The sequence below is a fragment of the Myxine glutinosa genome, chromosome 3 (genome assembly GCF_964187855.1).
Source record: "Myxine glutinosa chromosome 3, kmMyxGlut1.1, whole genome shotgun sequence".
In the NCBI taxonomy this organism is placed as follows: domain Eukaryota; kingdom Metazoa; phylum Chordata; class Myxini; order Myxiniformes; family Myxinidae; genus Myxine; species Myxine glutinosa.
The window spans coordinates 149340280-149367607 of NC_136263.1; the positions used below are offsets into that span (position 1 = coordinate 149340280).

Below are 27328 nucleotides of genomic sequence, written 5' to 3' on the forward strand. Positions count from 1 at the left end.
GTGAGGGATGGTGGATTTGCCATCCCACCACATCGGGGGTCTCTCACTATAAATTTTGCTCGTCCAAATTCCAACCAATTCAAAAATTTTCCATTTACTGCCAATTCTACCCACTATTATAAATTTCGTATCAAATCACGATCACTATCACTATCACCCGTCTCCTTATTACATCCTCTCGGTGCGCCAATTCACGTCTACAGCCCGGCTTCGTACAGCCGAGCAATGAACGCGGGTCGTTTTGTGCCAGCTGCTGGATACGTCCCGCATTCGTGGCAGGGACGGGGGCTTACCCGGGCCGAGATCCCACGCACCACCTCGGCGTGGAGCCATCCAATGTCCCGATCTCGACCTGCCGGCACGTCTCAATAGAAAGTGGTCGCCATGACGACCCTTCCTATCGGCCTGCCCGCTCCGCCTAGTGGAGCCCGGACGCGGCCGTTCCAAGCGAGGCACAGCGTGGATCGCGTACGGCGGTTCTTTCGAAACCGCCGTGGTTCGGATCCCCGCTGGTTCTCGCGGCACGCGAAGCCCGGCACGCACCGAGGGCCCGATTCGGCTATAAGTCGCTCTAACCGCTAAACCGGTTACCGTCGATGCTTCACCTGGACGCTTACATGCATACGCTACCCCTTTCTTGCTCATACATGCAGCCGTTTCCATGCTCCTCGTCGTACCTTTTCTTACACACCTCGGTACACTCATTCCGCTCACCGACTTGGTCACACACCTGACCACCGAACACCTTGGCACACATTCGTCGCTCGCACACCTCACCAACACACCTCTTCGCGCCCCTTTCTCGGTCACCTCCTTTGTGACAATCACAGGTGTGCTCTCACCCGCACACCCAACCGCGTGCCTCACGACCAACTCAAGTGTGCATCCCCACACACGCTCTACCATTCCAGGTGTGCATCCTTCCATCCCAGGTGTACATCCTCGCTCACCTGTCACAACCAACTGACGCTCCGTTTCACTCTCACTACTCTCACCTCCACTCTTGACAACGCACTCACCCTTCCTCTCGACAGCGCACTCTTTCCTCATGCACCTGTCCATTACACACCTTTCTCGCGCATCCTCTCGCGCACACTCTTTCGTTACATCCTCTGTAACACTCACCACAGGTGTACACTCTCTCGTTACTTCCTCCGTAACACTCACCACACCGCGCTTCCCTGTGCTCCCTCGCACACGCGCTTTGACCAACTCGCTCCTGACGGCACACTCACTCCTCGGCGTGCACTTTTTCCTCACACACCCCATGGTCGGACATTCTCGCACACCTCTTTTTTCGCACACCAGACCTGTCGCACACTTCACCAACGGCCTTTCACGAACACCCGGATCCAAACCAATCCCCAAGCCGCCTGAAGCTTTCCTCACATCATATACATTGCCACTCACCTCCGTACCTCGTCTCCGCACCTCCTTTGCCACCTGCAAACTCTTTATTCGGTTAGTGAGCATCACATCATGAGTTGAGCACCGACCTTGCACATATTCCATCACCTCCTCCTGGATTTCTCTTTTAGTTTCTGTTCGTCCCTTCTTAATTTCACTCACCTCTTCTTCCACTTCCTCTAATTTTTGTTTAACCTCTTTTATTTCTCGGTGCGTCTCCTCAAGTTCGTCCTCTAAGGCTACCGTGACCGTCTCTATGTGCATCCTCACCTGCCGGTCCTTTGTCTCCATTATCTCTGTCACCTCATCCACCCTCATTGTCAGTTCCTCCCGTACCATCTGACATTGCCTCTGCGTCGCTATTAATTCGTTTTTAAATTCTTTTTGTGTCGCCTTTAACCCTCCTAGTACCGCAGTGTTCTTTTGAACCTGCTCCACTAGTTCTTTTTGTCCCTCCGTCAGCTGTTCCACCTCCTCCGTCAGATCTTCTATTCCCCCTTGTAACTTAGCCGTATTATTCCTCACCTCTTTCTCCATACGCTTCTCACCTCGCTTTACCTCCTCGCGTAGCCCCGAGACCTCCTCACTCACACCTCGTCGTATCTCCTCCTTCATCTCCTCCCTTTCTTTTGTAGATGCCGCCCTCATCTGTCCCAATTCATCCCTCTGAGCATCCAGTTTGGTTTCTACGCCGATTTTCACCTCCTCTATCTGCTCTCCCATTTGTTTGATTTCCCTGGCAGATTGTTCCCCTATTTCCCGCAATTTGTCCTCCATCCTATTTTCTAACCCCATTAACCCATTTTTCACCCCCTCTAACTGATTCTCCTGGGCAGCCATTCTGTTTTCCACCCCCGTTAACCCATTCTTTACCTCTTTTATCCCGTTGTCTAACCCCTCAAAATTATTGTCTAACTTCCCAAATTTCTTGTCTAACTCCTCAAAATTATTGTCTAACTTCCCAAATTTCTTGTCTAACTCCCCGATTTGATTTCCTAGTCGCTCCCCCATTCTGTTTTCCATTCCCTCCATTTCCCTGGCTCTTTTTTCGTTGTCGCACTTCGACTGTGCCATGTATTCGCTAAACCGTGCCATGAACTGCTGCATGTTAAAGCCCGCTGATACAGCGGGCTCGGCTACCGCGCGCTCGTGTGAGGCGCCTCTTTGCGCGCCTGAAACCTCGTGCGCGAGAGCGCCATTTTGTGCGTCTGATACACCCTCAACCACCTCATTGCTCTCCTCCTCCCTTTCCTCCACATACATTTCCCCGAGGTCCTGGGTCGATTCTACCCCGTCTATCTCTCCCACAGGCATCCCGTCGCCTTGACCAGTCATGGCGCGATTTCAAAATTCGGGTTTTGTAAAACAAAACAAATTTCGGCCGCTCCAAATTTTGACCAAATTTTTTCCTAGATGTTTTAAAAATTTGGTTCGGGCCCCGAATCCCACTCCCAGACACCAATTGTTACTTAATAACACAATTGGTGTTCCAAAATTTGGGCCTAATAAATTTAGTCCCAGGTCCGAATCCAACTCCTGACAACCAATTGTTACAGATCGCGGTTTAGATGTTATGATGACCGAGCGGTGGTGTATTTAACCGCGACCTAACAGGATCCCTGACTCACCCGATTCACCCAGAACTTTGGCCGTATCGCACCACAGCTGCCCAATCTGGGAAAAGACTGAAACGACGAAATGCAAGAGGAAAAGGAATAAAACGAATAGACGGACAGAAGAGTAATTTGATTTATTATTTACACAAGCAAAAAGGAGCAATCAAGGTTTATTTACAACACATAAGACGCAGGTGACACAGTGCAAATACTAGCTTATCTACAGACTTAATTAAATACCCAGGGACAGAACAAACAAAACAAACTCACGTATACAAGAAGGGTGGAAAGGCAGGAGGTGGATGGCTGGAGGGAGAGGAAAGGTCCAAGGGGGTCCTGCAGCTCAACCGGCGCGTTTAGCAGCCGCCGTTCCTTTTCGGCCCTGCTCCAAACCGCCGTTCAGGCCCCCTTTGGCTGTTGGGTGTTCTTGCTGCTGCGGCCTCCGTCCGCTGCGTTCCCAGGACTTGTCTGACTCGTTGGTCCAAACCCTCAACTCTTTCTTGGTCCCTCACTCTTTACCACCGACTCCTCACCGCAACCAACGCAACCACTTGACCACCACCTCTACTGACTGACTCTTCACGACTCTCTCTTGACGACCAACTCCCTCTGGCAACCGACTCAGACCAACTCACTACTCACTTCCGTTTGCGCCTTTTATAGCGCCTCCAGCGATTACGCCGCCGGCGTTTTGGACACGCCCATCGGGGTGCTCACCTCGGCCCTGGTTGGTCGCGCGACCCTCGGGCTCCGCCCTGGATGACGACGGGCGGGCACGCCCCTCCTCCCCTCTATGACGAGGTGGAGACACGCCTTTCTTCTCCGACTCAAGCACATGGTCAATGGCGGTTATTGGAGGGGAGGTGATTGGGAATCGAGGGCTCAGCAATGACGAGAGGGGATGTAATATGGAAATGGAGGTTTTGGGGATGGGAAGGAAAGGGAGATTTTGGGGATGGGAAGGAAAGGGGATCTATTCTCTTTCACTGGTGCAATGGAGTACTTCAATTAATGGGAGACACAGCCTTACCCTAAAACACAGAATAAGAGATAACTACCAACAGGGGTATTCTATTACTTGGCTGATGTGTATGCTCGTGGACTAATTATGGGATGCCCTTTCACCTTTACACAGCTCCGGAGGTAGGGGGGGCGCAGAATAACCAATAATAATAATAGTACAGCACACAATCAAAAAAATATACAGTCCTCATCTCCGCAACAATATATATATATATATATATATATATATATATATATATATATATATATATATATATATATATATATATATATATATACAGTGCATTCAGAAAGTATTCAGACCCCTTCACTTTTTTCACATTTTGTTATGTTGCATCCTCAGGCTAAAATCGTTTAAATTCAATTTCAAATTACTTGTAAGTCAAACTTGTATATTTAAATTCAAATTAAATTTTTTCCCTCATCAATCCACACTCAATACCCCATCATGACAAAGAGAAAACATGATTTTAGAAAGTTTTGCAAATTTATTAAAAAGAAAAACTGAAATATCACATTGACATAAGTATTCATACCCTTTGCTATGACACTTGAAATTTAGCTTAGGTGCCTCCCATTTCTCTTGATCATCTTTGAGATGTTTCTACACCTTGATTGGAGTCCACCTGTGGTAAATTCAATTGATTGGACATGATTTGGAAAGGCACACACCTGTCTATATAAGGTCTCACAGCTGACAATGCATATCAGAGTAAAACCCAAGCTCTGAGGTCGAAGGAACTGCTTGCAGAGCTCAGAGACAGAATTGTGTCGAGGCACAGATCTGGGGAAGCCGACAAAAAAAAATTCTGCTGCATTGAAGGTTCCCAAGAGCACAGTGTCCTCCATAATTCTTAAATGGAAGAAGTTTGGAACAACCAGGACTCTTCCTAGAGCTGGCCGCCCGGCCAAACTGAGCAATCGGGGGAGAAGGGCCTTGGTAAGAGAGGTGACCAAGAATCCGATGGTCCCTCTGGCTGAGCTCCAGAGATCCTGTGTGGAGATGGGAGAAACTTCCAGAAGGACAACCATCACTGCAACACTCCACCGATCTGGGCTTTATGGCAGAGTGGCCAGACGGATTCATTCAGAGCTGAGGAGCACATCAATGTGTGCCTGTCAGCAACAGTGAAGATCAGACCCCTTGTATGAATTTGATGTAGTTTGGCAAAACAACATGTGTGACATTCCTGAATGTTTGTGCCTCTTGGCCATGTGTACTTAATTTTGGAATAAATGGTTGCATGAAACATTGTCTTATTAAAACCATTTCCCATTTTATAGTGTCCAATTTCATTATCAGTTTGAATGTCTCTTTCAATATGTCGCCAACCATAATATAGACTAGACGGATTTATGAAAAAAAGGCCATGTAAAAGCTTCTAGGTGCATTTTGGGGTAAAAGTTGTAAAGTTAAAGTAAAAGAGCTGCATGTATATACATGATATATAAATGCTTGTTCAAAGAAATTGTCCAAAAATGGCAATTTGGTGGCCATTTTGTTTATGCTAATTAGAAGCTCAAAAACTCAAAATTCGGCTTGGGAACCAGGTTAATCGAATTCAGCATACCCTAATTATGTTACAAAGTGAGGTTCCCAACTTTTACCTAAAAATGCACCTAACATTCACATTTCTCAGAAATCCGTCGAGTCTATATTCCAAGGTAGTTTACAGGAAGTGTTAAATTTCCTTTCTTGGGTATTGGTACAATACCTGCTTTCCCCCATTCTGGATGGTGATTTCCTAACTGTGTTTCATTGCAGAATTTCAATAGTTTTTCATAACTTCGGGAAGTTGCCAGACTTCAATTATAATGCCATCAAGACCGGCGGCTTTTACAAGTTTTGTTAACATGTCAAGTTCTGCTGATGAAAATATGCCAGCTGTAACATTGGCGTTGACCTGGAAAATGGGATCGATTGGGCCGTTGGCTTGTCTAATATTATCAGAAGTGAGCAGTCTTTGGCAATGTTTTTTCCAGGAATCTAAGCGATCCTCACTTTGGATAAAAACGATTTTAGATTTCTTTCAGGAAAGATGTTTCACTAGATTCCAGGTGTTACGGAGTGCGCTGGTTGAATCACCTTTCACACTGTAGAAGCCTTGCCGTCAATCCAGCAACTTAATTATTTTCGTTTTGTTCAGATAAATTACACTTTGAGCACATTCCTTAATATTTTCTTCACTCAATATAATTGTTGGAACAGTAGAAAAAGTTAAGTCAATGCATTGGCAGTAAGGATAAGGAGGAAGGAGAGCCTTGCAGAAAGCTGAGTAAAAGATATGCACTTAGGTATAGGAATCGCTAATGTCTCAAATGTTGTCATATATCACTCCAGATTTCGATACTATCAAGTGTATGGGATCCGATCTTCAAATCCAAATCCAGATTTTGATTATATGCTTTAATTAGTCCATGAGAGTAGATAGTGCTTCCAAGCCAAGGCACATTTCAATAGACCGAAACAAAATGGCAGCTTATGAACCCAGCGATGCGATAGTGGGCTGACAAGATGGCGGACTATTTGGGGTTTTTTGTTATGAGCACCCAGATAATCATCTTCAAAAGGGTGTTTTAACATAACCAAACACTCCGTTTTCACACATGCACTCCACTGTAGGTCAAGAAGTACACATGCATATATTTTGTTTTGTATGGTTTTTGGAGTTATGAAGGAGACGCACACACACAAACACACACACTGCCTTTTATTATTATAGACTAGCAAATGTACCCAGAATTGGCAGGTAAGGCAGAGTCGCTTCATGACAGGAATATGAAGAGAGGGGAGAGGAGGAGTGGGTGTGGAGGGGGAAAGGGAGTGGAGGGGGAGTGGACATGGGAGAGAGAGAAGGGGTAAGGGGAGGGGAGGAACGAAAGGTAAGGAGAGGGGGAGGGAGGAGGGTAGTGGGAAAGAGGGTTTGGGAGGGATGGGAAAGGGAAGGGAGGAGGAGGTGAAAGTTGGGAAGGTGAAATGTGGGGATGGAGAGGAGAGATTCATATCCTACTTTAATTAAATAAGGCAATTATCTGTATATATGTATGTATGCAAGTATTTATATGTGTGTATGTGTACACATCTGAAAATCATAGAAAAAAATAACAGGGCTGGGCCGATCCCTAACAAAGTTTGGATGTTTGTAGCACCCAGGTCATGGGTACAAACACCCCGCCCCCCAAACCGCCCCCGTCCAGACAACTTGCAATTTTTGCCTGTACTTGTCCCACAGTGCAAATTGTTTACTGACCCCTCATGCAGACAGGGGGGATTATTAGCTGTGGCACAATAATATTTGCTCCACTTTTTGCCCCCCCTCCCCCAACCCCAAGACTGTTCCGAAAAAGTGGGTGTTTCTAGAAAGAAAAAAAAATAGTGTAACTTGCATTTACGAGTTTTTGCTTCATAACTATTTTATATATGTGAAGATAAACTGCATTTCTGAATAATTCTGATCTGATCATTTTCACCTGGAATGCTGCAAAATAAAAAGAACATCAGAGAGAAAGAGGATGAGAAAGAGGTGAAAAGAGAAAGGGAGAGAGGGAGAGAGAGAGGGGGGGAGAAGGGGGGGAGCGAGAGAGCGAGAACGTGTGGTCCATTCTTTTTATTTACAATATCACCAAAAAACGGCAGAAAAATCTTATGTTAACAAAAGACTATTTCAACATCATTTTGGAACAGAGCATCAAAATCAGAACTAGTTAGAAGCTAAAGAAATCAGAGAATCACTTGACTGGCAGCAATCGACACATGGTTCAATTGCTTTTGTGCATTGGACAGCAACTTACAATCAATGCTTCAATGTTCTTTTTGTTTGCTTCTGTGCTGTGAGACAAAGCAATGTAAATAAAACCACAAGTGAAATGTAACATAAAATAGAGCCAAAAACAGGAGGAAAAAAAATCAGCAGGAATTATAAATGCTGAAATATCTTGCAGAAATTGTCTTCGGCTAATCAAAAAATTACCTCCACAAATCTCAAGGTCACTTGTAAGAATTACACTGATGTTCTTGAGGCTAATTAACACCTTGAAATAAGAATAAATTCTCTTCAATTCCATTTACAATCACGATCAAAGGATTAATGGAAAAGGGTCATTGGTAGAGGGGTTGTGTATTCCTATTGTACAATCTTCATTCAGTTATTATATGATGATGCAGCAATGAAGAATGACATAAAAGTATTTTAACCTCCTCCTCATGGAAAAGGCACAACTGTTCACATTGGCAGGTAATGTATCCAACATAAAGATTGCTTTGTTGACACGAATGAACAATTGCAGGAAAAACCTAATCTTCTTCTACCTGTCTGTCCCTTCTTGTCTGTGTCTTTTAATTTCAAATAGCTTCTCACCACTTTGTGAATCGTCACAAAGCTCTGTTGACATTCTACTTAAGGCATCTAAATTTACTCACAACTCGTCAATGTATTCTGTTTGGCCCAGCTGAAAGTAGAGTTTTTTCAAAGCGTTCACTATGCTGGATGACGTCATGGTGTTCCAATGGGTGGTGCTTTTCAAACACGCTATCAGTTAAAAGGTAGCTGTTAATCAATTGTTATATGACATAAATTTGATGTTACGTGAATATGTGAAACTCCAGGGATGGAGCTGATAAAATGGCCTGATTTTGACTGTGGATGGCAGTATTGTATTGGAAATGGCTTATTTGTGAGCATTCTATCATCCTCTTTACCTTCCAGATATTCCAATTTTACTGTTTTTGGAATCACTGTGTTGCTTAAGATTAATTCCTGTCAAATACGATGTTTTCCTTGAGGAAAGGCACGATGGATCAAAATTTTCCTGCACCAACAGGTCAGTCAGTGGTATCAATTGTGTGGCAATTTCTAACATTGGCGAATAAATTATCCGACACTTATATCGATCTCCCAATGTACTTCCCTTAATGGTGTAGTTTCATCTGTCCGACTATATCACATGTGCAAATAAAACAATTGATGCTTTGTTAAAACCAAAAAAAAATATTGGGGAAAAAAAACCCATCAAATGAGAAAAAACATTCTTTTATTGCAGTTTTCAGTAAATTTCCATAAATGAAGTAAAAATGATAACTTTTTGTATTTGGAGTATGAAAGAAAGTACTACAGTACATTTCAACCTTCCGTAATACCCCCAACACCATTCCACACCCCGAGGATAAATTGTATAATTTTTACAAAATAGGAAACTGACACCGCCTCATTGACAATATACATGAAAACTCCACGTTATACATTAAATGATAGCAGGAAGATGCCGCCATCTAGAGGCAACTTCAAAGACTGAGGAATACTTAACATCCACAAGTTTAAAGGCTTCTCCCCTCGGCTTCTCCCCTCGTCCCCACCAATATTATTTGGATTCCGATTGCACACAGGTAAAGCAGAAATTTACACCCAGTGTGACTATAGCTTCCTATTATAACATTAAATATTTTCAACTCCGAACATTAATTCGGCACAGGAAACTATCATGAAGTTACTGGTGAAAAAAAACATTCGTACAAATGACAGGTTATTAAAATTCCATACAATTGCAATGAACATGATGCAATGAAACCTGAGAAAATGATACTGTACACACATTTGAGTATCGCGAAATGGGGACAACCTAATCCGTGTAGTCTAGATTGGCAAGGGCTGACCTGATTATGTCAGCCATTGCCAATCAACGTTTGTAAATGTCGAGAGACATCACGGCGAGAGGACAACAGCTATTGTGGTTTGCTGTCACAATTTTGTGCAATGCAGGACACGATCTTAAGAAGCTCCCAGCCTATTTCGAACAGGGCCATCATTGGGTAGACCGTTCACAGAGAACTCCACGGATGATATATTTCAAGTGCAGCCAAGGTTTGTGCTCATAATGTTTGCATTATTTCTCAACCAAGTCTCTTTGTCAAACTCGGGGAAGAAGAAGGCAATTTCACGACAGGCAGATATTTCTGAGTCTGAAAAACAGGACATACACAACAAGGCTTGACTAACTCATCTTTGCACCGTGTTTTTGCACAATATATCAAGGTTTGTTTTTTCAAACCTCAGACAATCCAATGGGGACTGCGGTGCAATTTTTTTTCTTCAAAAAAACAACATGTATTTTATATTTCAGAAGTTCTTTTTATTGTCCAACAAAGTCAAAATATTTCATCAAATAAACAAGAGTAACTATGGTGAAATAGAAACTACATATAACCAGGAATTAAGTAAATGCACATGTAACGAGAATGGTAGAGTGCATACCTCCGCCAGGCTGAATAGTTTACGTTGTGTATCCCACTGATAGGCCGGATCTGGATTCGGACATGAACCAAAATCTTACCGGCATGTTCTTGTCCCCCAAGTTTCGTTCAAATCCGTCCACAGCTTTTCATAAATATCATATTATATATCGCTTTTCGCCCGATCTCTCAATGGTGAAGAATCACTTAAAAAATTAAATAATTATCCTATCCGAATCCACATTTAGATATTCACCAAAATCAAATTGAATCATCCTTGTCACACATCCAACCTCTCCACCAAGTTTCGTCCAAATCCATCCAGAACTTTTTGAGACATTCTGCTTTTTATCGTTTTTGGACCTGTCTCCCAATGGTGAAGAATCACTTTTTAAAATTCTACTAGCCGGATCCGAATCCGGATTTCCACCAAAATCTAATCATTTTATCCTTGCCATATACCCAACATCTCCGCAAAATTTCGTCTGAATCCATCCACATACAAACATCCACAATAACAAGACATACAAACAAGAAATATGTCGTGTATAGCACGATACTTGCGCAATCCCTAAAATAAGTCGTTGGCCTATGATGACCTGAAAAATACTTGGTGGTTGAATTCAGTGACCAGATATGCAAGTCCTCTTCAAAATTTAAGTTAATCGTTTAAATATTGAGGATTTTAAAAATATGGCCTGTGTTGACATTTTAGCCTATGTTGACCTTTTGGCCTATGTTGATCTTTTGGCCTCTGCTGACCTCAAAAACACTTGGTGGTTGAATTCAGTGACCAGATATGCAAATCCTCTTAAAACTTCAAGTCAATCGGATGAAAATCGAGGATTTTAGAAATTCGGCCTATGTTGACCGAAAATATAATTGGTGGATGAATTCAGTGACCATATATGCAAATCCTATTCAAATTTCAAGTCAATCCGATGAAAATTGAGGATATTAGAAATTTGACAAAGTTGGTGACCTTTGGCCGATGTTGACCTATTGACGTTATGACCCCAAAAACAATAGGCTTCTTGCTTATGACCAACTCTATCGTTGAAGTGGTGCAGTTTCGTGAAGATAGATTGAAAATTGTGAACTGTAGGCGACTGACAGACAAACAGACAGACAGACAGAATAACGCACAAGACCAACCAATTTACTTGAAAAAAGATTTTCACAAGTAACAAACAGACAGGGGTGAAAACATAACCTCCGTCCGCCTTTGGTGGCGGAGGTAATTATGTGACATTCTTCATTGTTCAATGCAGTTAATGTAATGAATGGCTGACAGGATGGCCTAGCCCTAGAGTCTAGACCCTAGAGGTACACACACTCACCTCGAAGCTGTCTAGCCTGGGTTCGAATCCCAACACAGCTATAAACTGTCATTGGGGTGTTTTACAGGCAGGGCGATTCATCAATGTGTGTGCCTTCCCTCTGATGGATGTTAAACTGAGCATCCCATCTGCTGGCATTAGTTGGTGGACGTTCAAGATCCCACAGTGTCCTTCACAAAGAGTACACGAGCTATCGCCGGCACAATGAACAAATTCCAAATTCCTGGTACAAATATTCCAAATTCCATTCCTACAGTGGGCAGAGCCAGACCCTCAGCCAATGGTGCTACTCTGTCTGCATCCTCGTGCTGCATACAAAAGAAGAAGAAGAAAACTGTAAAAATTGCTTTGGTCTCACCAACCTCTGCTGTATATAAATACAGGTATTGACGCTCATGAAATAAATATAAATGCCAATTCTGAAAAGAAAATAAAAATAAAAAATGCATCCACGGGGGGGGGGGGGGGGGGGGAGGGTTCGTGTTTTTGGGGGGGTTTCTGTATACAAGATCGAGGCTCGTGAAAGAGCTAACATTAATCACACAAAAAGTCAAACCGACACATAAAACAAAAAATAAGGGGAGCGGTATACAAGATGGGGAGAGAGGGGGAAGGACACAAACACAACATTTGAGAGCAGGGACATCGAGAGAACTGTGGGAGGGAGAGGGCTTGGGGGGAGGTGGGAGAGGTATAAAACATATGGACACTGCAAGGACTTCCAGGAAGGAAGTTGGAATTTCGAAAAAAGTGTATCTGGGGTGAATTAGCAGGGGTAGAAAAGATCAAGGTTCTGGATGGGGGAAGATAAGAGATGGTGGTGAACAGCTGTTTTAAAGACCTGGAGGGAGGAGTGGGATTGAAGGGAGTGGGGGAGTTTGTTCCAGAGGTTGGAGAAAAGGGGAATGAAAGAGTGAAGGTGAGCAGAGAGCCTCGATTTTAGCAGTTTAACCAAAGAGGGTTGCTGGCAGATCTTGTGCGACCTGTAGGAATATTTGGGGGACAGAGCACAGAGAGAGCTGGGGGAGCAAGGCCGGAGAGGAGTCGGTAGAAGACAGAAAGACCACCAACCTGCCTGCGGTGAGTGAGTGAAAGGCTCTAGCTTCATCGCAGGAGATTCCAATGATTCTGAAAGCTTTGGCTTCAACAGCGTGAAGCCGAGCTAGGTGTGAGACAAGAGCACCGGCCCATAGGGGAGAACAGTATTCCATTGAGCTGAGGATGAAAGCCTTGTATGTGGTGAGGAGCTCAGGTGTGCCAAGGAAAGACTTCGCACGACGGAGGATGCCCAGTCGGCGACTGGCTTTGGAGGCCAGCGTGGAAATGTGGTTTTTCCCAAGAAAGATCATGGCAGATAGTGAGGCCCAAAAGCTTGAGCGACAGAACTTGTGGGAGAGGATTGTTGAGAAAGTAGATGGGAGGGTTTTCCAGTCGGTCTTTTCGGAGAGACATAGTAAGAGTGTGAGATTTGTCAGGATTGAAAGACATGTTCCACTTGTTTGACCAGTCTGTGATTTTGTCCAGGTCTGCAGAGAGTGAGGAGGTTGCAGGCTACCGATCTGAGAGATGAGGAATGGAGCGGCAGAGAGTGGAGTCCTTAGCAAAGAGATAGAGAGGATTTTTCAGAGTCGGAGAGATCATTGATGAAGACCAGAAAAAGCAAATGGCCCAGAACACTACCTTGGGGAACTCCAGCCAGAACAGGAAGGGGCGATGAGAGAAATCCATTCAGGGCCACACGTTGACTACGACCAGAGAGGAAGTCCACAAGCCAAGCGTGGAGATTTCCATGGATACCATAAGAGGAGAGTTTGGTGAGCAGAGCTGGGTGCCAGACCGTATCGAAGGCACGTGATATGTCGAGGGAGACAGCTCTGATTTCCTGTTTGGCATTGAGGACCTCCATCCATTGTTGAGACAGCAGAAGCAACATGTCCAGAGTAGAATGACCTGGTCTGAATCAAAATTGATGAGCGGAGATCAAGCCATTGGAGAAGAGGAAGGATTTGATATCCGAAGAAATGATGGATTCCATGACTTTGCTGATAATTGGGAGCAGGCCGATTGGTCTGTAGTTGCAAGGATCTGTTTTTGCACATTTTTTGTGTAAAGCAGTAATGTTTGCTGATTTCCAAGATGCTGGCAGATGACTTTGAGCAAAAGAGAGGGTGAAAAGAACAGAGAGAGGGTGAGCTACAGCGGCAGAGCAGGATTTTAGGACCCGTGGGCTGATGCCGTCTGGTCCAGTTGCAGAATCATAGTCGAGGTTTGACAAAAACTTCTCCACCTTGTCAGGAGAGAAGGACACAGAGTCCAGGAGCAGTTGGGTTCGACTGGGTAAGGTGGGAACAGAGAGAGATGGGTTTGGGACACAAGATTTTGAGGCAAACACAGAGTTGAGGCATTCAGCTTTGTCACGTGCGGTGTCAACTGTGTAGCCATTTGAGGTGAGGGAGGGGATGGAGGGGGAACAAACACAAGAAACGGATTTGACCAGACGCCTCCAGGATTTGGAGGAAGGAGACAGGTTTGAGAGTTCATTCTTGAGTGTGGAGAGATAGTGCTTCCTGGCACTCCTGAGGGTAGACACACACTTGTTCCCAGCTTGGTGGAAGGAACTGAGATTTCCTTCAGTTGGATTTGCCTTCTAAGAGGCACAGGCAAGTTGTTTCAGGGCAACTGCCTCACCACAAGATTCAGTGTACCATGGACGGGAGGAAGGGTAAGACAACTGAAGACGAGATGGGATAAATCTGTGCATGAGAGAGAGCAGTTTGCTTTGGAAGAATTCCCAGGAAGAATTGATGTCAGAGGCAGTAGAGATGGGAGACCAGTCCAGATGATTGATGGCTGCTTGCAGACCGTGCCAGTCAGCCTGAGTGAAATGCCAGACTCGTAAAAGCTGAGGAGGCTCTCTGAGAATGGCCAGAGAGATGTCCACTTTAACAAGCACATGATCAGAAGAACCGATTGGAGCAGAAGAAGAGCAGCAGACATTTGCAGGGAAGTTTGTCATAACCAAGTCTAGAAGAGAAGATACTCCATTGACTGAGATCCGGGTCGGAAAATTGTCAGATTGTGTCAGTCCCAATGAGTCACAGAAGTCCTTTGCTGAGGTGCCATGGCTGGTGAGAGAGGAACCCACACCCAGCCAGCTGGCATGATGACAGTTGAAGTCACCACATATGAGGAAGAGAGAGTTGGGATGACTTGATATAAGTTGGTCCATGTTGTCAGACAGCGACATGTAAATGGAGTCATCACTGTTTGGACGGTACAGAACACATATGAACAAAAGGTGGGAGCGGAGAGGAAGCCATAGCCAGAGGTACTCCTGGGGGTGTGGTGGAGAGGGCAGTGCAAGGAGAGTGAGGAAGAGAGTTTTTGATAAAGATAGCAACCCCAGCACCAGGACGATGCTCAGGTCTATCATACCAGAGGAGGGAGTAACCAGGAAGAGATATTAAGGAATCGGAGACATTTTGAAGGAGGAAAGTTTCTTTTAAGCAGATCAAGTCTGGATTGTCAGAAGCAACCTGAATGGAGAGATCAATCAGGTTTGAGCAAAGGCCCCGGATGTTTGAGGTCCATATCGTTAATGAGGAGAGAGGGGGGAGCATCGGGTGCAGGAGAGGGGAGGGATGGGGTAGGGGCAGATGAAGGATGGGCGGGGGAGGTAGGAAGAGCAGTTAAAAGTGTGTCAGAGATTACAGAAGAGTTACAAGAAAGGGAAGGATGAGGACGATAGGTTTGATGGTGATGGGATAAGGCACAGTGAGGGGTTATTTGAGGGGTGGCAGAGGAAAGTAGAAGGTTGGGGGAGGTGGAGGTATAAGATAGAAGGGAGACGAAGTGGGGATGAGGCAGCTTTGAGAAGGGGATGGGAGGGGGGAGAATTGGAGAGGGATGGTAGGGGAGGTGTTACGACTGTTACGGGTTCCTCTACGATCTCCTGGTCTTGGTGTAACCCCAAACCCAGAGAGGAGCCAAGGCAGAAAAATATGTTATCCTGAGTCAAAAATCAATGGTGAAACCACACCAATTGCAAATAATACAAACACCAATAATACAAACAAATATTGTATTAAAATCACACAAAAATAACAGTACAACAATAATAGGAATCCAGAGTACAATCAATATCTCCTATGATGGTGCCATCCGTTAACATGCATGACGTAACTCACTGTGCTCCAAGTGAGTGGAAAATAACCTTCCCCAGTGTCTCTATATTCCCGTCTTCGAGCTCAGAGTTGGTCCCCAGTGTCTCTTCCAGTGACCAACAGCACAAAGGCGCACGCGGCCCAAAGTGGAGAAAATGGTCACGTGGTTAAAGCGGCACAAAGGCGCACTCACGGCGACTGGGAAATCCAACGGCACCCTCCAGCTATGTACTTTCACTGTTCACTGTCGGCGAGCCGTAAAGTAATCGTCAAAAGCCTCGGTGCACACACACACCACAGATACGTCTGAAAGCTGTGGAAACGGTTGACGAAGCAAGGCAGGTCTGCTCGATGCGCGAATCGCACGAGTCAAAATGGCCGACGGCTCGTGGTTCTCGAGTCGTCACGACCCAGCGATGATTCTTCGGAATCTAACGCCACCTGACACGCAGGATGATCCTTCACAGCAATAACAACTTTATCGCAGGAATTCCTTTTTTCCAGGAAACCCAAAGTACGTGACTCTTGCTCGACAACGTTCGTTGCAGACCGCAAAGCAACCAGCTTCTTCTCCAACCCTTTCGCACCGCCTCCTCCTCCTCCTCCTCTCCTCTGCCGTCGTCTTCCGGTTCGGTTTCCGGTATCATTTAAAGTTAGCCTTTTTAACTTTAGATAACTGTTCATGAATAATAAACCTTTTGAGAATAATAATAGTACATATCAGAAATATGTCAAGTGGGTGAAAACCACAACAGCGGAAGTGACGAATCCGTAAGAGGAGATTTGAAGGGGAGGGGTTCAGGGGGAGTTCTGAAGAGGAGGGGTTAGGGGGGAGTTTAGGAGGGGAGGGGCAAGGGGGGAGTTTAGGAGGGGAGGGGAAAGGGGGGAGATTTGGAGGGGAGGGGCAAGGGGGGAGTTTAGAAAGTGGATGATTAATGAAAGACAAACATTTATAACAAATTGGGTTTATTGTGATTTTCAAGTTAGCGATCCGTTTAAGAACGATGGAGGAGGGGTGGAATGATTATGAATTTAGAGCATGTAGTGATTTAGAATTATAAGAGATTGAATATTTTTTTGAAGTAGAATGAGTTGGAGAGGAAATTGAAAAGAGCCTTTTAAATAGGAAGAAAAACAGCGTGTTGTAAAATACCACTGAATAAAACACTGCAGGGGGAAAGTTTAAACATATTTAAACAGAACCGTGAAGAAGTCTAATATTCACAAAAAAAACCAACGGGGAGAGGAAGCCTGGAGGAGGAGGACAACCTGGAGGACAACCACGAGTCACGTGAACAGGGCAAAAGATGTCAGCAAAAAGAACAGGGCAAAACAGTCCTGGGGAATGGCGTGAAAATGGGGGTGAAATGGGGGTGAAACACGTGGTCGAAGAACGAACGAACGAAAAGAACAAAGAAGGAAATGTTTTTGGGTTTTTCGAGTTAAGATTTTAAACAATGAAGTGTGGGGTGAAAAGACTGGGAAAAAACTGAGAGAACAAGAGTAGCAGGACCACAATCGACCGCTGAGAGAAAACAAAGCCTCCAGGTAGGAAGCTTAAAGAACAACAAGGCCACAATATATCGCGGCATGAAATACTCGACCACTCTCTACAGGTATGAAAGATTTACACCGATAATCTTCCAAGGGACGCACTATAGGTACACACACGTATAGTCAGGGCCCTTAGGGATATTTTGGGGCCGTTTGGTTCAAATTCTTCCAAAAGCACCAAATTTGGCCCAGATGTTGCCCATGCCATACTCTTTCGATTTTTGATGATTACATAACTTTACATAACCGATCAACTCCTCTCAACTGTCAGGGTGGGCAAGGTGGATATTGAGATTGTGAGACAAGCTTTTAGGTTGCACCATCATAGGATTAAACGAGAAGTTTTGTCATAAGTCGTCCACAACTTTTTGAGATATCTTGCTTGTCGTTTTTGGCCCTATCTCTCAATGGTAAAGAAACACATAAGAAGTTCTCAGATGCAGATCCGGATCCAGATCTTCACCAAAATCCAATCATTTTGTCCATGTCACATACCCAACCTCTCAACCAAATTCCGTCTGAAATCGTGCACAACTTTCGAAAGTCGTCTGAAATCGATAACCTCTTCACAGACAGACAAACAGACAAGGGTGAAAACATAACCGCCGTCCACCTTCGGTGGCGGAGGAAATAACATCATGGAAATGTTGGGAAATCTTGGAGAAGAATACAACATCATGTAAAGATAAATCAAAATATAATCTTGACTCGACCTGACCAGCCAATTTCAGTACACTCCTGGATGGTTCCTCAACATGGTCTATTCTTTTCATTTCCTTCAAATTCGTGAACATTATACTGCAGTAAATTGTACAATTTTCCAATTGGGTAACACACAAATAGCTGTTCCATCACATGTTTGTAATTTGTTTATGTGAAGCAAGAATGGCTGTGCAGCAAAGATGCATTTAGTATGAATTAATCAACTTTTTGTTGCCTGTCTTAAAGACCACTAATATCCAAAACTTACATTTAATTCAAGGGAGGGTCACGGATATAAAATAAAAACTAGAGCAATGTGACTGTGTCGTCAATATGCCTCCGCATAGTCCCACAACGGGGAGATGCCCTCGTTCACTGTCCTAAAAATAAACAAGTTTGATTAAAATCCCTTCAGCTGTTTTCAAGTATCACATTTTCACCAGCCATGACAGGTTTCACATTGATCGGTGAAGTGGTTTCAGAGAAGGGATTTTTTTTTAAATATCGGTTTTCAAGCTAATATGGCTGCCATACCACATGACATATGACCTTAAAAAATGTACACTCTGCATATGTATGGACACTGGACAGGGAGTCACGTTTGTGAAGTTTCGTGTTGATCGGATAAGGTTCGTTTTTCCATCCAAGATGGCTGCCAAACCACATGACCTACGATGTCATCATTTTCAAACTATACGCAACAATGGTGTTAAATGATATTTGTAAAATTACGCATCGATAGGGTAAGCGGTTTCAGAGATATAATTATTTAATATTTTCCTTCAATCCCATATGACTGCCACACCATGTGACAAATGATGTTTTTGGGATAATCTTTTAATCACCGATGCCTAGTCAATGACACACGTAAAGTTTTGAGTCAATCGATTTGGTGGCTTGGGAGAATATTTTTTTAAAGGTTTTAGGTTAAATCCAATATGGCTAACAAACCATGTGACCTATGATGTCATAATTTTAATATTTCAATACAAATGGGTCATAGATCATATGCATGCAATTTCAGATTTTTAGGATAAGGAATCCAATTAAAACATTTTTGGCTGGTATACCACTTCACCTATGATGTCATCATTGTCATACTTTTGTTCCCCATTCGGAGTACTTGACAATGTGCCAAGATTCAAAGTTTTCCATTCAGCGGTTTCCGAGAAAGAATTTTTAATTATTTGCGTTTAAACCAAGATGGCTGCCATACCACGTGACCTATGACATCACAATTATCATAAAAACATTCTGCATGGGTGTCACTCCTACCCTGAAAGTTTTGTCTCAACTGGGCATGTGGTTGCTGAGAAAAACGAGTTTAGCCAGTACGGACGGATGGACATATGGATGTACGGACGGACGGACAACCCGAAAACATAATGCCTTCGGCCACCTTCGGGGGCGGAGGCATAATAAAAAGTTTGTGAAGAAACGGAAAATGTATTTTCCCTCAGGCTGGCATTAAACTTGCAGCGGTTACCTGATGGTCCGCCCAATTATTATAGCATGATGTAAAGTCCTGTTATTCGTTTTTTTAAGCACATTATTCGACTGACTGCATACACTATTGGCTTTTCAGCAATGCAATAATTTTTATCATTGTGATAAAAATGATAAAAACTTGATAAAAACTCTGCTTTCTTTATATTGACTCTCTCACAGCACCTGCTCAAGAGCCAAAGCACAGTGATGCCAGGTGCGTGTGTCAAAGAACGTGTCATTGCTTACAGCATAAATAGAAAGTAAATTAAATTTTGCATGGTTTACAAATAGTGGGGCGGCTTAGCCCAAATATTCAAAAGAATTGTGCATTTTGTGATACAAGCACCAAATTTGGCACAAATGTACATTAATATGTTGCGAACATTTTCAGATATTGGGCCACTTGAAATTCCGTAATTTTTTTTTTCAAATTTTTTCAAATTTCGTAATTTCAAATTTTTCGGGTGACACCGTCACAATTTCGGTCTTCGAGGCCGGCCGATAGGCAAAGTGTGACCGGAAGGGACGAGGTTCTCCTGACCACGTGGCCCTCGATCTGGGAAGCGAGAGGCGTTCCATTAGTGGACGCGCCCCTCACGCCCGACTTTTGGGCGGCCCCGGCAGGCCGTTTGTTTTGACGTTCCGTGACAGGCCCCGCACCCCCACCTCCGGGCCGACCGGAAGCTTGTGCTGAGTACATCATACCTGAACAACTCAGTGAGGCAGAACACAGCAGTGCACACCAGGGTGACCCCTTCAGTGCATAAACCAATTAACCTGTCCACTGCAGGGCATATAGAAATGACGTTATTTTCTGCATATAATAATAATATAAGTTCAGTTCTATATAACAATTTCTGTTATCACCACTACCACTACAACTACCACTACTACAAGCTTTGTCTGGAATTTTGTGGACTAACAGACAAACAGACATACAGACAAGCTGGGATCAAAACATTACCTCCTTCCACCATTGAGTGTGGAGGTAAACATCATGGAAATTATATCATGCCCTAGATTTAATTCATGCTTACCTGTGTATTTGCTTCACTGGTTCACAAGGTCTTTTGCATACATGTAATTCAGACTCTCGTCTTCATTGCTGACCACACAATGTTCGCAACATATTAATGTACATTTGTGCCAAATTTGGTGCTTGTATCACAAAATGCACAATTCTTTTGAATATTTGGGCTAAGCCGCCCCACTATATCGGCCGGCCCCGAAGACCGAAATTGTGACGGTGTCACCCGAAAAATTTGAAATTACGAAATTTGAAAAAATTTGAAAAAAAAAATTACGGAATTTCAAGTGGCCCAATATCTGAAAATGTTCGCAACATATTAATGTACATTTGTGCCAAATTTGGTGCTTGTATCACAAAATGCACAACAGGTTTGCTATGCTGCTACACTAAAAGCCAAACAAGCATTAATTAAAGAACATATTGTTACGTTTATGGGGGTAGGTAAGGGAATACAGTAGGAAAGGTAGAATTGTATAGAAATAGTGTAGACCGTGTGATGCGCAGGAGCATTTTGATGTACATACGTAGGGAAAATGTAGCTTAAGGTTGTTTAAATGTTCATCATGCGACGGCTGATGGCGTGTTAATTAGTAATAGGGTTTAAGGCTAATTTCCCATGCATGAAACACTCTGTGGCCACCCCTAACATTTTTGCCAGTACCGCCGCCGATCAAGCAAGTCACGCTCCATGGACACAATACAGTGAAGACCCGTCCAGGAGAGGTGGAGTGACCGTGGTACGGTAGGTGGGGGAACAGGGCCGGCAGGCCACACCTCCCGAGTGACACGGCCGGATGACGTGGGCGAGCTCGAAGAGGAAGCTGCGCAATTGGTTCGGGGAGCGAGAGTGCGAGTGGCAGAAAGAAGCTTCATGATTGGTTGGTTAAAGCAGCGAGTTGTAAAGCATTGGTTCTGGTTGCAGAAGAAGCTTGGAGATTTTGCTCTGAGGAGAGCGCGTTGGCGGTGCGACCTAGGAGGCTCGTTGTCTCGGGTGTGCTTGCGGCAGGACGTTCTTCCTTCCCCAAAAAGGAGGTTTTCTTTCCTTTCTCATGCCGAAGGAGTGCGAGGCGGTGGACGGTGCAGAAGGGAACGAGGGCCGTGCTTGCCACCCGCCTCGATACCGGGCGCTTTTGGCGTGCGGCGTTGCCACCATTTTGCCAGGCTTCAGCCTGGTGGCTTTGGGCTTCGACAGCTGCCACCCTTATCACAGGATCCATTTTGGGGCCAGTTGAGTGCGCCGGACCGTGAAATTTATTTTCTTACCTCTCCCTGGTTAACCCCCGCTGTAGCGGGGAAAAATGGCCTTAAAACGATCATTCATTCATTCGTTCATTCATTTCATTTTCCCTGTGTGCGTGGTTGTGTCTGTATGTGAGGATCCTCAACTTAGCATTTTAACTCAGCCTTATTTTAGTTATTTTTCATTCTGCACCTTATTTTGGTACAAATCATTATTGTTACCTTTTGTTGTTCGTATTTGGTTTGGCTTTCGGAATAAAGCCGTGTTTCCATGTAGTTAAACGCTTTGTATCTCTTCCACTTTGTGCGCAATAACCACCATTATCGGGAGGTCGCCTCGGGAGTTAAGGCTGGTTCGGTTCATCCGTCCGAGGCTGGTGTTGGTGACAGACACGACAATATATACAGTATTAAAAATAACAATACAAAGTCCAAAGGTTGAATAGAAATTTACTTTTGGATTTTCTAATTGACTTCATTCGAGGAATGAAAAGCATGCCTTATAGCAAAGCAGGCCAATCCGATAAGGTTAAATCACGAGCGAGTGGAACACTAAAAACTGATCATAATTGAAACAAAGCAATAGAGCTCGAGTTCATTGGCAAATATAAATTTCCATGCAATTAGACAGTAGGACAGAGCAGCAGTGAGTGCTTCGGAAATAATTAAGACATCAATTGCTGGCAAATCTGATATACTGAGCTTAGTTTAACATGGTGAAAAATGTCCTGAGCCGACTGTCGGATAATAAGGGATGCCTGTTTAACTTAATAATAAGGGATGCCTGAGAAAAATCAGTGTTTAAGGTTTTTCCTTGTTTTAATAAAGAGTGATTGGCTTTTCTGCAGCAAATGAGAAATTAACATAGTGAGATTGGTATAGAAAAGAAGCATCATGGAAGGCAACTAAATGCCATCTTGGAGGGCTTGCAGGAGGAGTGGGACTGAGTAGAGATAAGAGTGAGCCAGCCATGAGATGCAAAAAAAACTTTTAATGACATTTTGTGTTCAAATCAGTCATCCAGACTTTATCACCTCTACATGGGGTGGTGATTAAGATGTGACCAGTTGACATTATCACTTTTGACCTTAAACTGTCATTTTAGGTCATTAAAGGTCACATAGGGTCAAATAATGAGGAATTATCTAATTCTTAGCTCACCTGGATTTTAGTCCATTAAGCTTATGCGATCTGACAAAAAAACATTGCCTCAAACAGGGAACCATGATTGTCATGGGGCCCGCAAGGCTAACCCCCGCTCTAGCGGGGAAAAATGGCCTTAAAACGATCATTCATTCACTTCATTCATTCATTCATTCAAGCTTATGCGATTGAGCAGTGTCCGTAGGTAAGTCAATGAGTGAGCGAGTCGGCAAACTGCAGTAAGTGGGTTTTATTTTTGGAATCACCCTTTCAATATGAACTTGATCAATATTCTGCCATGCAGTTGAGTGGCCCCTGGGGGAACCAGTAGGTCTTGCCTGACACGCAAAGCAACATGCACCATTTCCTGGAATATACTGCTTGTCTCAAGGGATAGTGTGAATTCATCAACAGTGGACTCGTCTTCTGATGAGGCTATGGGCTGCTGCGTTTGTGAGTGTTTTAGAGATAACCTGACTTATTTCTGGGGTACAAAAAAAAATGCGTTCGGATCCAAAGGCCTGACAACACTGCCCTTTTTCCCAACGTACTGCTGAATATCTTTGTGGAATGGCTTTCTCCTTGATTGGTATCTCTGAGGAAAGTCCATAACCACTGTCCTTAAACATGCACTCATACCTGTGCCATACATTGCTCATGTCATACAAATGACCACGAGACAATCGAGTCATCAACTCACCACACAGTGTGTATGTGAAGAATCAGCTCTTCGTTTGCAAAAGAAGTCCACAAATAGCCTGAAAAATGGCGCAGCTTTATTAATAACCAACTTATACGGATCCGGAGGAGGCCGACGTCTACAGCAATCTACAGCAAGAACATGCCACGTCAAGCCTTCCTGAAAACACATTGATTCCCAGTCCATTTATATAGGGACACGTTTTATCAGGAAATCTCCGAGGGAACAAACAACACTGGGAGAGGTTCCTCCCACCGTTATCATTCGGGGGAGTCAGCCCGTCCTTATCAATTGTTTTTCTGGGCTCCGAGAAAACAGAACTGTAACTCACAAAGAGAAGAGTGTATGCTTAGCCAAACAAACCCATATATTTTATGGGTTTGTGTACATGAGTAATCCAAAAGCATGTTTATACAGAGTCATGCGTTGCTGAGATTAAAACAAAATATATATGGTTAACGATCATGTCATTCTATTACGCAAAAACAAGCGCATGTGGGCGTGGTTTTACGACCAGCCTGGAAAAAAGCACACGTATACAGTTTGTTCAGCATGACCTCATTTTAAGCCTTTCCTCATCAAAAACTAAAACGAAGCAAAAACCCTTTATTTACTTTATGAAATAGCATTTTTAGACATCATACAAATCACAACACATTAGCACCCAACGTCTATAACTGAACTTTAGGCAATAACAAATCTACTACTTGACATTCCTTCCTCTTGTCTCGTCGAGACAAAGTATCTTAAGAGACAACGTGCCACATCGGGCTTTATTGAAAAATAATTGTGTAATGCGGGTATTGAAAAAATAATTGTGTAATGCGGGTATCTCCCAAGGGCATATCGTGCGCCCAAAGCGCCTCGCCCGTGCATTTGGCGAACGTGTCGTGTGGTGCGTGCTCGGAGCCTGAGGGCTCAAAACATGAAAGTTCATTAACGTTTCGGATCCACAACGAAGACGTCTGGTCCAGATGAGGTTCTGCTCCGCCAGAGGGTGCATCACTTCCCCTGCGGAACTGGCTCCCCCCACCCTTTGCAGACGCAGTCCTTGCAGATCTTCGAAGTTAATCAACGGTCATGCCCATGAGGTCCCTCACGTGTTGCTGTTCTGGGGAATACAAAATGTCGTCAGTATCTTGTGTCTCAATTTCCTGGTCAGGGTACAGAGCGTAAAAATCCGAATCCGAATCACTTGAAGCAAAGAGATCCGCAACATGTGGATCAAAGAGATCCGAAACATTTGGATCAAAGAGATCCGAAACATTTGAAGAAAAGAGAGGGACTTCCTTTATGTCAAAGTCTCCCATGGGCGCCTGGTCGGCTTGCGGGTCTAGGACATCCGCGTCGGGTCCCTCAACCGCCAGACCCAGTGTCGCAATCAGATCCATAGTTGGGTCAGAAGGGGGCGTGCAGCTGTCAGCTTGTAATACATAAGCAGCGTTAGCCAGTACACGCAAGGGGTTTATAGCACAAGTATCACAGTCATCACATACACCGTTACAGGCAGCAGCCAGTTCCCACATGGGATCCACACAAGTATCACAGTCGTCACAAAATTCAATGCAATTTTCTGGAGCGCTGGTCGCAACTGCCTTGTTGAAGGACCCGTTCAGGTCGACGGCCTCTGTGGTCAGAGCCATAGTTGTTGTCGGCGGCTTCTTCACTTTCCATCCTGTAAAATACTTTCTCATATAGAGGAGGACTAGAGATTTCATTAGTGCCCCCCAAATTACTACCCCGATTATCACAGCCAGTGCGGTCAATAACCACTTCACTATGGTGCCCGTCCATCCCTGGAACCAGTCAGTGAGCCAGCTAAATGTATAAGAATTTTCGCGCGCGATCCGATCGATCCAATAGTATGTCATGAGCCGTAGCGGTGTCGTTTGCCACCTTTTCTAGGGCCAAAGCCAATTTATCTATCCGGAAACTATCCATGACTGTGCCCGCTCCTGGGAAGAAGAAACCAAACACCTTTTCCCATAGACTCCCGTGTAGTTTAGTGGTTCCATCTTCGTTTATGACTGACCTCTTATAACGCCTGTCCAAGGACTTTGGGTCTAGCTCATCCAGTATCTCAACGTCAGGAAGGACTGAACCCAGATAACATGTGCCCCCCCAATTATTTGGTAAATAGGGGTAAGCCTCGTCGCCGCATATAAACATTGTCCCATGGGGTGGGACCAGGTGGGTGGATAAGCACTGGAGTCCCTTTACCACCCCATTAATCCTACTAACCCCCCTAGAGAATGTTATAGCCGTTATGTTGTGGTTGTGTTTATCTTGCAGTACTATTCGTAATGTAATCCCCGAGCTCCCTTGTCCCAGCTTCCCGGGGAGAGTGTAGGCGCATTCTGATTCTCCCATACGCAAGTGGCCGGAACCCTGGAGGCAGACCCTCCCTTTCTGTGGTTTGACCCAGACGGGGGCAGGCCTCTCGGCCACATGGGCAATCATTGACGGGCGATAATTAAATTGTCGATTGCAACTCTTGCCGTTGTCAACCCCTTCTCTTTCCAGCGTGGTGACTAAACATGGGGAATCGATAGGTTGTGAGCAGAGGTCATTGAGGGACAGAGGTAGCACTATCATGTGTATTCCTGTGGTGCCTGCTTGGGGAAAGCGCATGCACGACCAGCAGTGTGTCCTATTTTGAATTGTTGCCACCTCCCTGGCCACTTTCCAATATGTGTTTTCCCCCCTCTTTGGGGCCTTATCCTGGGGTTGCGGTGTGAGTATGTATTCGATGCATCGTATGTAGTTCTTTTCGCCACCGGCCGCGCCAGGGGTCCAGACGCTGCACCGGACCTGCATAGTCATGCCTTTCTCTAGGCGCGTGCGTGTTTGTAGCTTAAAATCAGGGGTTCCCCATTGGTATCCTGGTTGGGCCAAGGTCTTAATGCTAGCTTGCCCGTCTTCCCGGAACTCTCGTTGCTTTTGTAGTATCATGCCAACGCGTCCAGGCCCTGCCGACAGTGCTAGCCAATTTATGTTCACCCAATTTGTGTGCAGGGCTTTCTGTTCGAAACATGGTAGTGATACTCTTTGTCCCCATGTTACGGTGAGGTGTCGGGTTTCGTTTTCGCATCTATTGGAATCGGAGTTTCCCCTAGCTGCTGTCGCTATCAATAGTATTGTACCTATGATTAGGCCCATCCTTACTGTGGTTTCTGTGGTGTAGTGTCTGGTGCTTGTATGGCCAACTTACAGTGCGTGGCGTGGATCCACGAAGTCTTGCCCTCGCAAAAGACTGCCGTTGGTGTAGTCAGCAACACCTGGACTGGTCCCTTCCACCTTGGTTCCAAGGCGTTCTTGCAGGTGAAGTGCTCCACGAACACCTGGTCTTTTTCCTCTGGTGGAACACCTGGTCCACAAGTCTCCTGGGAGCGCCTGGTCTACAGGTCTCCAATTTCCTAATCCACTTTTTTCCAAGTGGATCCAATTTTATTCAATATTCAATTTTTAAATTCAATCCCATTTAATCCAGTCCAATTCAAATTAAATTCCATCCTTCTCTCAGCATCCCATTACCTGTTTCCAACATCAATAAAAATAAAATTATAAAATTAATAAAAAATCAATCATCTCAACTCTCAAATCGAATCAAAAAAATAAAAATAAACGAAAATTACTTCAGCGAGAGTTTCAACTAGAATTACCACAAACCAACCACCTTTAACCTCCATTAACACAA

General features: G+C 44.4%; 1 protein-coding gene across 5 annotated transcripts in view; it reads right to left on the reverse strand.

Annotated features, from left to right (window-relative positions):
* Window positions 1–7639: 7639 nt before the first annotated feature.
* Window positions 7640–27328, reverse strand: part of NME6 (NME/NM23 nucleoside diphosphate kinase 6) — a 75705-nt gene continuing 56016 nt past the window's right edge. For 3 of the 5 annotated variants that reach the window (XM_068101762.2, XM_068101761.2, XM_068101763.2), the window contains exon 5: window positions 7640–10002. In XM_068101762.2, coding sequence (XP_067957863.1) covers window positions 9890–10002 — 113 coding nt within the window. In that variant the 3' untranslated portion in view covers window positions 7640–9889. Of the gene's footprint in view, window positions 10003–22010; window positions 22163–27328 lie in introns of all 5 variants that reach the window. The other 2 variants (XR_013622885.1, XR_010982231.2) reach the window with 1 other exon arrangement.